The sequence below is a fragment of the Schistocerca nitens genome, chromosome 6 (genome assembly GCF_023898315.1).
Source record: "Schistocerca nitens isolate TAMUIC-IGC-003100 chromosome 6, iqSchNite1.1, whole genome shotgun sequence".
Lineage (NCBI taxonomy): Eukaryota > Metazoa > Arthropoda > Insecta > Orthoptera > Acrididae > Schistocerca > Schistocerca nitens.
In genome coordinates this window covers 702,273,850-702,286,207 of record NC_064619.1, presented here as the reverse complement: position 1 = coordinate 702,286,207, position 12,358 = coordinate 702,273,850, and the positions used below count along the sequence as shown (strand labels likewise).

General features: G+C 36.6%; 1 protein-coding gene across 1 annotated transcript in view; it reads left to right on the top strand.

Moving 5' to 3' along the window:
* Window positions 1–12,358, top strand: part of LOC126262744 (dickkopf-related protein 3-like) — a 171,965-nt gene that overhangs the window by 80,655 nt on the left and 78,952 nt on the right. The window contains exon 3 of the mRNA XM_049959553.1: window positions 7,791–7,848. Within this exon, the coding sequence (XP_049815510.1) occupies window positions 7,791–7,848 (58 nt within the window). The remainder of the gene's footprint in view (window positions 1–7,790; window positions 7,849–12,358) is intronic.

The following is a 12,358-nucleotide window of genomic DNA, read 5'->3' as shown; positions in this document are numbered from 1 at the left end:
AGTTTGGTAAATCATTCAGTAATTAGTTTCCATGTTATAATGTGTTAAATAGGGAAAGTTTAATCATAACCACCTGGTATATTTCTGTTGTGATTCTACCTTAAATCATTCTGGATGGGTATCCATAGATATTTGATGGGTTTGAATGATCCCAATAACTACTCAGTGATGAGATAATCAAATTGTATTGGGCCATTTTGTATTTTTACGCACTTTGCATAACATTTTCTTATGGTGACAATCAACTGACAGTTTTTTTTTACCAAGTTTTTATCATCAGAAGATCTTACATCTTTTCATCATTTTGCAACTATTCATTTTCCCTGTATACAGCCTTGGTGTTAATATAACATTAATATCACAGTCAGACTCTCCTGATATAAGCCACATGCTTTCGTTGCTCATACTGCCTATTTATTGAGAATATTAGATTGAATAATGTTTGCCAATAAATCTTCATTGCAACCACAAGCCTTTGTTTGTGTGCTCTCATGAGTCTCAATGACCTCAATTACAGTTTTATTTAATAATTATGTAGTAGAACTGCATAAAAATGTTGTTTGCACACACATTAATTAATCTCAGTATTAATAAAGTAGGTAAAGTTAATGCAACCGAACTTTCTGAAAAGTTATTATATGCCAACATAACTTATGCAGTCCATTTTATATTAATTGAATCACACAAAAAGAAAGGAAAATGCTAGAATACAACACAATACATTGCTGGTCATAGAAAATATTCTGATTAAAAAAAGTGGGAAGGCTGCCCTGCCGAAGTTGTCTGAAACTAATTTCTGACCCTTGCACAAAATTAGTGTGACAGGAAAGCTTACAAACACAATGATTGCTAGAGGAAGCCTTCATGAAAGCCAAACTTTGTTGTTGTTAAAATGTTATTCTCAGAATGGTGATCAAATATTCTGTTGCAAGCAGCCTTCTAAAAACTTTTTAGAGACCATGAAAAGGAACAAGATGAACCTGTAACTAGAGTTCAGTTGGTTATCTCCACTTTTATAAAGTGGACTACCTAGTCAGCACAATACTTTAGTACTGGGTTAAAGTAACGCCATAATCAGAAAAGTAATTAATTTTCAGCAAGTTCATGAATTTTGTGATCTCTTTGGCGACAGTAATGTCTGGCAGTGGAAAGACTGTCTAAAGGTACTTTTACACCTGTGCGCCTTGCGGCTAGTCACTGTGCAGCTGTAGCTTGTCCCACATGGCAGTAGAGGCACAGTTGTGATTGGAATCACTCCACATGCACATGTTAAGGAAGAGACATGCAACCTACATGTATGCCTCTACTTGCATGTGGGGGAAGCACAGTCGCACAGCAACTAGTTACAAGGCACACAGGTGTAAATGCACCTTAAATAAGTCTGACATATAGCATCTAATTCCAGTGGTCCATTTTTGTATGTGTGCTTTCAGACAGTTGAATATGATGTGCCTTACCAAGTTCATTTGTTTCATTCCTGATAATTTGAAACTTGCTTTTCTTTGTGCTTAAAATTTGAGTTCACTCTGTACAGTGTATAGCTTTAGCTAGAGGTCTGTGCAGGCACAGATATCCATGGATATCCACAATAATATTCACTTTGAAGATGGAAACCTTAGTGGAAACAGATATCATAATTAATTAATTAATTAATTAATTAATTAATTAATTCAGACATCATGTTTCATCTATCCTATCAAAAAGGAGAAACTTCAGGAATGTGGAACAGGGCAAGATATACATTAACATGAGACAGAGACATCATAGAAACTTAATCTTTATACTATATTAACTGTAAAGTATTACTGTACTGCTTAATGATGGTCATACTTTTGCATCAAATGTTAAGTGAGTAAACTAGTAAAAAAGCTGCTACTTTGAATAAAGCTGTTTATCAATCAGTAATTTACATATTTACTTACTATAATGGTATTTCTCAAATAATTTTTTACATCTATAAATACTGTTCTCAGTATTTTATTTCTTGTCATACAGGTTTATAACAAACATCAATACATGGCATGTAGCTAACAGACCTTTTCAATCCCTGTAAATAGATACTTAAATAATTTGCAGAAAGAGTGGCTAATATGGTATGTTTTTAATTTTATTTTGAATTGGTAGGGATTTTGAATTTCTTGCTTTATGTCAGACAGGAGTTTGTTGAATATCTTATTATTGAGCCTTGCATTGTAACAGTATGTATTACAGTTCAACTGAAGCTGTTTTTTTATTATTAGCAGGAAAAATCATTAAGTTGTATATGTATCTGAGAGTGAGTGTAAGAATTCTAAGAATTTTATGGTCCTTAAAATGGGCTTCTGTGATATATTCAGTTATCTACTTTACACAATATTCTCACTATGCCCTTTGGCTGAACAAAGACGTTTGGTCTTTAGGTACACTATCCTGGAAGTTGATTCCACAAGTTAAGAGGGAGTGAGAATATGCAAAATAAGTCATTACTCTTGCCTTTAAGTTAACAAAATGAGAAATGCTGCTAAGGGTCTAACATGCTGAACTTAACTTCCTGATTAGTTTATCCATATTTTGAGTCAATTTTAACTTACTATCCAGCTGCACCTGAAGGAATTTTGCACACTCTGCTTCATTCAGTGTGTGACCATTAGTGGGTGTCTGGTGGTAGGAGGTCAGTATTGTCATTGTGAAATTGCATTATACGAATCTTCATGAGATTAAGCTGTGAACAGCTTGTAGACTTATTCAGATCTCATCTGAGCTATGTCCACTAGGACTTAAATAAATGATGATTTTCTCTTTATTTTTGAAATACAAGCAATCAGTACTAACAATTATTATTATTGTTGTTGTTGTTGTCATTGTTGTTGTTGTTTAAAGCATTATTATTACCCCTTTGGGACAGGGTACCATTACACAGGGTGATTCTGTGTGTTACAAGTTTTCAGCGATGGTGGAGAAGGGTAATTGCATCAATTTGAGGTAAGGGGCCTTAGTCCAAAAATGATTGTTATAAGCAAAAATCATTGTGATACCTCTGACAGTGGAATACCTGTACCAGTACTTTTCTTGCTGGCTGTCAACAACTTTCAGAGGTGTTAGTGTGGATCAAAATAAATAAATAAATAATATGTCTAGTACACATTAGCTCTAACATGCATACCTTAAGAGATATGGACATTTGTTCATCTTAATTACTGTAAAACACATCAGTTCTACTACCAGCTCTCTGATTTCCATATTTCTTGATTATGTGGTATGGACCAAAACAAGAAAAAAATGTTCAATAAATATGGGCACTCGTGCAGTAGAAGAGATTTGTTTCACAGTAGTGTAGATAAACAGTTGCTCATAGCTATTAAGGTATGCACTTTAGGGCCCGAGGATTATTGGCCTTTTTTTTCTTGTTTTGGTTTCTTCAAAAGGTCACAGCTGCTTTCCTTTTCCACTCCTCCCTAATGTGAGCTTGTGCTCCATCTCTAATGACCTCCTTGTTTTGGTTCATACTGCCAACTACCTAACAATCTTAGGAACAACCACACCAGTACAAGTATTCTGGTGGAAGAGATGTTAGAATGATTTTTGTTACAACTTTCGACTCGATTGTTTCCTGACCAGGGTCCATTACCTCAAATTGATACATTTACCATTCTCCATCAACCCTGAAAGCTTGTAACATCTCCATATAATCGCGCTATATAGATTTGAATGTGCAGTCTCCTGGAGACACTAAGTGCATTGTTAACATTTGCAAGTGCTAAAGATGGTGACATGGCACTCTTCCTCAATATCTGCACAGTTACAAGCACATCCTGCACCTGTAGTCTGAGTCATACCTGTTTAATTTGTATTCATATGTCAGTTACGTGAGTACTGAAAACTGCCACAAGACTTGGTAAAATGGGAAGTACCATCATGTATGTATGTAGTGATTTGTAGAGTGTATGTGCATTAGAAAGTGAACAGCACACATGTTCTGACAAAATCCCCATTAGTGAGTATCTGAAATTAGAGGTACAGCTGACATTTCTCTGTTTATCACAGAACTGTCAACTAATATGAATAAGGTACATCACCTTCTCCATTTTACATACAATAACTCAGTTTCTTATCAACTGTTCCTTAATGTAGCTTACAACTGAGTCTTCATATATCATTCAACATAACTGAGTTTCAGTAAAAAATCAGTGAATAATTTAATGTTTCTCTTAAATGTATTTAAAAGTTCACAATGCAACACTTTTGGCATTGAGAAGTAATTTAATATTGTGACCAATTAATGAACTTTTGATAAATGAACTAAATCATTAATGTTTAGCAATATCCAAGCATGTTCGTAACTGTAACTTGACTTTATTTGACTTCCAAATACTAAGCAAATACTCTACAGAAATTTTAAGAAAATCAGTTTCCGTAATAATGACAGAAAGTTGTAAATTAAGAAATGTATCACAAGTGATCTTGTGTTAAAACGTGGTAATGATCAGCCTCTACATTCCTCAAAAGCAGTCCCATACTTCAGGAATGAGTATTGGGCAGCAGATGCAGAAATTTTGCACCAATATTCTAGTGAAGAACCTAGTAGAGATGGTTTGTTGTTGCCTTCCTTCAACCTGTAAATTGTCATGCTGGTATGCACAGTTCTGTTTCAAAAACATTAAACAACAAAAGACACACTTTCTGATAATACTGAAAGTATGTACTACATCTATCACACACACTTTTCTTCACAACCTTCCTATTTTAGCCCTATTTCCAAGTACATTGAATTATGGTTAGTTCCTTTCCTTTCCTTTGAAAAACTGTTAGTGGCCTAGGCATTTGTGATGATTACTGTTTATTCTCTGGCCATTGAATGCTGCTTGCTGTGCTGCTGCTTTTCTTTTTTTAAGCATTCTTTCCTCAGAAGATAACTATGGATTCAAAAAGATCTTTCATGCATGTCACCAACTGTAAGATGCCTACTCCTTCTTTTTGCGACGGCCTAGGTTGGGTCTCCCGATCGCGGTCCGCGTTTGTTTCCTTCTCTCATCACTCGAGTCCTTACCCCCTTCCTCCATCCTTCCGGCACTCTTCTTGTACCCCTCCTTGGTCCCTCCCTCGCTTGTGGCTTTGCTTGGATTTGTCCTGCGACTCCAAGTCCTCCGTTCCACCTGTCAGTCTTCGTCAACAATTCCTGGCTCTTATTGCCTCATTTTGCGATGCAGATGTAGTCTACACCAATGGTTCTGTGGTCAATGGTCGCACTGGGTTTGCTTTCATCCACAGCGACTACGTTGAGCAGCATTCCCTGCCTTGTGGGAGCAGTGTTCTCATTGCAGAGCTGGTTGCTCTTTATCGTGCACTCGCTCACCTTTCCTCCTGACCTGGGGAGTCATTTGTCATATGCAGTAACTCCCTGAGTGGATTGCAAGCACTTGACCATTGTTTTTCTTGGGACCCTTTGGTGCATAGTATTCAAGATGCTGTTTTTGCTCTTGGTGGACCCCGGGCCACATCGGCATTCCAGGAAACGAACGTGTCAATCGGTTGGCCAAGCAGGCCACCACTTCCCCACATCTGGAGCTTGGTCTAGTGGAAAGAGACCTCCAGTCAGCCCTACATTGCAAGGTCCACGATGTCTGGAGCTCCAAATGGTCTGTCTTGAACACACCAAATAAGCTCCTCATGGTCAAGTCGTCCACGGCTGTGTGGAACTCATCCTTGATGGGCACGCATACGGACTCAGTTGTTCTCTGCCATCTCCGAATTGGACATATGCGGTTGACCCACAGCTATCTCCTTCGTCGTGATAACCCACCCAAGTGTCGCTGTGATGCAGGGCTGACAGTGGTCCATCTTCTGTTGGACTGCCCCCTTTTAGCCCCCTTGCGGCAGTCCTATAATTTACCAGCTGCACTTCCTTTAATTCTAGGTGACGATGCCTCTATAGCTGACTCAGTTTTACATTTTTTCCATGCAGCTGGGTTTTATCACTCGCTCTAGTGTGGGTGCTCTCGCATGATTTCTCAGGCTACACCCACTTCAGCGACTTTTAATTGTGATGTGGATACCAAAATAGTGTCCTTTATGGTAACAAGTTGTGTTGGTACCTCTTCAATGCTTTCCAGCTGGAGGTTCTTCGTTTGTAGTTGAGTAGTTGATCTTTTACCTGATCCATCACCCACTGTAGTCTGTTTTACTCTAGTCAACTATTTGCTCTGCTCCTTTTAAGTGTCCTCTATTTTGTGTTACTGCGATGTTTATTTTAGTTCTGTACCCCTTGGTGTTCCCTCCCTCTGGGTGCAGAAGTTATGCTTTTACTGTATAGGCTTTTTACAAGTCTGTCTGTCTGGTACAGGGGACTGATGACCTCGATGTTTAGCCCCATCAAACCCCAAAACCAACCAACCTTCTTTTTGTATCTGTCATGGAAAAGTTTCTCTCTAAAACTAGCTGTGTTAGTATAACCATGGCAATTATACCAATGGTTTTGTCACACAGCTTAGAATGGGCTTCATACTCTCAAGGAACATGCACCTGTAGACTAAAAACTGGACCATCTGCCCACAGGTACATGCCCCATCAAAATCATTACACTTGCCATTCATAATCTTCATACTCAGTTAGTTCTAATAGATATTAAAAGGAGTCAAAAGGAGACACTGACTTCATAGAACTGAAAGGTTTACTGCCTGTAGTACAAGGCACGGTACAGGGTCCTAACATCTCTACACACACATTTTGACGTTCACTCTTATTTCAGCTTCTTATTACTTTTATGAGGTAACCATTGCTTTTAGAGATCTTTGCTACTGATTTATTACCAATAGTTCTCAATCCTGTCCATAAACACTGCAGCATTTAACAGATTTATCAAACTTCTCATGGCACACACAGCTGTGACTTCCCACTAATCATTGCCTTCCACACCATCAATAATGGTTGGACCCAAACTGAGCTTCTCCAAGACTGGGTTTCCCCTGGCAGCAGTGGTGTTGCGCTGGGCCACTGTGCATAAGGTACAGATATCGATACTAAAAAAAATGACTATATCTGTAACCACATATGTTGTAAGAATTCTTGTAGGAAAGAATTGAATTTCTCATTTAAATGTGTGCCATTTGTATACTTTTTTGCATTATTCATATGGTAATCTCTCTTAATAGTGTGATTGAGTCAGCATTTATGATTCTATGCAGTTCTATATTTCAATTCTACATTAAATCTGATTATAGGGATACTTTACTTTGTCATTTGGCCATATTGCTCAGATGAGTAGTCAATTGTGGGACATGTATTTTTCTCAAGAAGGATAGTCTGTTTCAGAACTAAGTTATCCATCACTGTTTTATATTCTCACTGGGAGTTCAACTAGGGTGTTACACCAAAAGTGGACATCAGTAACTGTAACTGCCCTAAATCAGTGTTATCAGAGATGAAATCAGTTCTGAAAGCTCCACATCAAATTACATCAGTCATTTCTCACTGATTTCTCAGTCACCTAGATCTGCTTTGTCTTCATTGATGTGTGATGTTATGACTTTCCTTCCCCGTGTTTAAAATTTTCATTCTCTCCAACATACTGGTATTTGGTTTATACCTAGATGAAGATATATCTGACTGGAATTACTAGGCTTACTACCTTTTTATTTATATGATTGTCTGTCTACTAAATCATAATTCAGTTTCAGCAGGCAAAGTGACTTAAATATTTTTAATGATGTATCGTAAGTTGTTTTGTTTTATGTATGTTCTTCTTCTAATAATGTATTAGCAATATGAACCACTACATGAGATTATGTTTTAATTGAGATTGTCTGTCTTTGCAGTGTGTCAGAGATGCTGAATGCTGCAATGGTTGCTGCCTGGAAGGAAAATGTGTCAAATGTGAGTAATTCCTCATTGGGCTATTGGTTTTGAATTAGGTATGCAGAGTGTCAATAATAACAGATTTCTAGAGCAGATATGCAAAGTGTGAATAATAACACAGATTTCTAGAACATTTTCCACATTTGTGGATCGGAATTGACCAACAACTAACAGAATTAGGAATTGGAGTAAATCCTTTTCCAACTGTTTTAACTTGATTCCCTTACCAGTTTTAGAATTTTATATTTTATTTTCAAATGCACATAAATAACGAAAGTGTTGCCCAATATACAGTGTATAACAGCATGATAAACATATTATTAGAAAAATATGCAATCAGATCTGTAATTAGCATTTTCCAAAGTTGACACATAAGAGTGTCTTTAGTTACGGAAAATGCTGATTGCATGAAAGTGTGTAATTTTGTAAGCATGCAGCCAAAATGGTTTTATTTCTTCTTCTTCTTCATCTTCTTTCTTTGTTTTGGTCAACCAGAAACCATGTTAATTCTGCTGTCTCTTTTTCTGAGCTTTAACTGTTGTACAATGCTCTCGCATTCATTTCTGGCGTCATTCTTTTCTCTCTCAGATCCCTGCCTTTAGTGTCTTCAGCTTTGACTTTTCCTATTTATCTATCATTATTCATCCAAGGATCATCTCACAATGATATAGAAATAGTCTTAGTAACGCAATGCAAATCAGTAGCTTAAAGAATACAACACACAGAATACATAACGTGCTTTGTGAGGACAGGATGATTCGTTGGCTGTGAAAACTTTTGTGGGTTCGTAATTTCTGCTTAATCCTCCCGTTACCAAGCTTTTTCACACCTCTATTTTACCAAGCGGGGTATTTGGACTACCCCAAAAGAGTTTTATGTTTTATTGTAATATTTGTTCTCAGATATCATCATTTCCATTGAATGGGTTTATTTAGTATTGAGAAACAGCTTTTCAGGCTATTAGAAGTATTTAATCAAATCACAGATACAAAGTACAAAAATTTTTTTATATCTTTGACTAAATTCAGTACTCAACGAACAGAAAATTAATAATCTATGTACCTCAACAGTCACTGCAGTAAAATAACACAAGACTTTTTTCAACTTTTCAGTCAAGTACATTTTTGCACTGCATGCACTTCACAGTAACAGTTTCTTCTCTGTGTATATTACAAAAAGGTTTCTTGCATGTTATACAACAGAATCTTGTTTTCCAATCTTCGTTTCTCATTGCAATCTTGACATCTTTGTGGCGTTGGTAACTTGGAACACTGGGTCTGGATCACTGATGAAGGAATTGCAATACCACAAGCTTTCAGTGCATCTTGTACTTCTTTATGAAGTGTGTTGATATTTTTGGCTCTTTCTTCCATGTTGCCTTTGCTGAGTCCAAATGCCAGTTCAGTTGTGAAGAGTTTACGTCGGCTTCAGTTATTCTTCTGTCATTCAGGAAATCTTTGAGTGTACAGAATATCTATCATTTACATGAAGATTCTTAGTGGCCACCACCTCGTTCCTCTAACACAACTGTATTCTCTTGTCATTTTGTCCCCATTATCTACAGCACCTTTGGTTTTGTTGTAGTGCAGTATGATTTTGGGTTTGTGTTGACTTTCTTCACCATTCACTTGTCTCCCATTATGCTGAGTAGAGAGTAGTATTACTGCCTTTCCCTTCTTTGGAACATAGGAAACTAGGGTCAAGTCATTTGTGAAACCAAACATTGAAGAGTGAACTTCTCTCTTTCTGTTTGGCAAGAATTCCTTGGGAATCTCTTTCTTATTGGAACACAAGGTACCAACCAATGTTGTGTGTAATTTTAGTAGTTCAGCAGCCAATGGAAAACTGGTGAAAAAATTATCAGTTGTTACACCATGACCGTTATTCAGAAATGGCTCCATCAGATCCAAAACAACTCTCTGTCCTTGATTCACTTCCCGAGTATTGTCCACTATTCCTGTGTAAATTTGGATCCGTAATAAGTAAGATGTCTTCACATCAGCACAAACCCAAATTTTAATGCCGTACTTGCCGGGTTTGCTCTTCATATAAACCCTAAAATGGCAGTTTCCTCGGTACGTTGCTAATCGTTCATCAATAGTCACGTATTCATAAGGATAGAAGTTCTTGCAGAAGTTAGATTCAAATTTGTCGAACACTACCCTGATGGCTTGTAGCCTGTCCTTGGTTTCTTCAATTCTCTGTGCTCTCGTGTCTCTGTTGTCAAATCGCAAGAATTTCAGTACAGACAAAAATCAGTTTCTTTACATGGCAGCAGAAAAGAATTGTGCCAAAAGGCAACATTACCTCCTCACAGATCGGAAGCACTTGTGCGATGTCCACGAGTTCAACCACCTCCTATTAGAATTGCTAATACAGCGTACACTTCAGTTGCATTTATATCTCTCCATGTCATTTTGTTCGAAGACTGAGCTGCATTCCACAAAGAAATTAATCGTTTGGCTTCCCTGTTCATTTCTTCTACAATGATGCTCACGATTTCTGGTGAGATAAATAATAAAAATGACTGTTATTGTTGTGATTGTTTTTCCATCATTCACTAGGCCAGGCGTTACATTCAAAATGATGAGACGTCGACACTGCCCACCTTTTGGTGGTTCACTGGAAAATTGTAGCCCACTTCTAGAAACATACATTCTTCTTCTTCTTCTACTTGTTCACGTGAATGTGTAGTGTCTTCTGATGTTTCATCATCAGCTTCATCTGATGCTATGATGTGGTCTTTGTCAAGAGGTTCCATATATTCATTCAGTTCATTGTCAATGTCCCATTCATTTTCATCATCACTGACATCAGAATTGTATAGAATTTCCATGATCTCTTCACTAGAAAGTCCTTTGGACATCCTTACTTACAGATGAAATACTGACTCGTGTAATGTTAGCTCAACAGTGAAGGTCAAATTCAACTCAACAGTAATAACCAGCAACAGTAACAAACATTGGTTCTTTGGCAAAACTCAACAAAGAAGATGAATGACAGATATATTTCTCAAAATCTTCTTTTTCTACAAATAAGACATTTCATACCAAGCAGGGTAGTCTCACAATCCCACCAATAAATGACTTGAATAACAATGATAAAGCCAAAACGATTAGACAGTTGTGAGTGTGAATTCAACGTCAATCATTTTAGTACAAAGTCATGAAACCACTGGCATGTAGCCCTTCAGATAACATTATTATAGGGAAAAAATCAACCTGGGGTAGTGAGAATACCCCACTTGGTAATGCGAGGGTTAAGCAGATCATGCTCCTGAATATCTGTAGGAGAAACTTATAGTTTGTATTCATCTCTCCCAACTTCTGTGAACTACGCTTCTTTCATTTCCTTATCCAGAAAGTACATTAATATCCTTTTAGATAATCTTTCTGGTCTCATTTGTTCCACATGGCCAAAAAAGGCAATACTTCTTTTCAAAATCATGTTACTTACCTTCTCCATGTTGTTATGACACCTTCTGTGCTCATTGGTTTCTTTGAAGGAACTAGAAATTTTTCTCGCAGTCTTTCTTACTTACTGTTTGCTCGACAACACAGTTACTACTTACAGGTGTTTGAAACCACTTATCCAATAAACTGAAAACTACTGAGGGTGGCAGTTGGAAGAAGAATTACTCCTGTTGCTAGTAACATCTATTGTATAATGATGCCAAAGAATCTTACTGGAAATAAATATCTTGAATAAATATTTCCTATGTCTTGAAAATTGTGTTCACTTAACTGTTGCAATAACAAATTCGGATTGTAGAACACATCTAACAGGAAGTAAAAATATAGTTTAATGAAACTCTGAAAAATAGATAAAATAAATGACTGGATGAAACTGTTGTAGTTATTTATGCACATAGCATTCTTTGTCTGTCCTGGTTACTTTGAACTTGGAAAACAAATAATAATGACAATAACAATAACAATAATAATAATAATAATAATAATAATAATAGTAATTTCAGAAAGAAACTGGAACTTTGATAACGAAAGAACTTCTCTTTACCAACAATTAAAAATTAATGTACTTGAACAAAAAATGGTATGAGTAGTAGTTTTTAGAAATACAGTTAATTAATTTGGTAGAAGAGAAAGGAAAGTTGGAAGGTAGAGAAGAAATACTTAATAATTAGTTTGATCAACAACACATTCATAGAATAGTTAGGGAATTCTGAATGACATTAGGTGAAAATAGGACACGGCTAGTGTTACACTGTTTGTTTTGGCTACCTGAGGGTCATATTCATTGAGGTCAGCTTGAATTATTCTGATCTTTTTTCCAAGTCAGGAGACAGCATATGGTATATGGCATATGTGAACATGTCAAAAATATTACGGTGAATGTAAAACAGTTAGTTAACATGTGAGAGAGAAAATTATATTGTGAAAGATTTACACAGATTGTATCTTACCTTGGTCATTTCACATAACTGGAAGAATTATAACTGGTAATAGAATACACATACAAAAGGTAGAATTATAATTTCAACTCTCTCTCTCTCTCTCTCTCTCTCTCT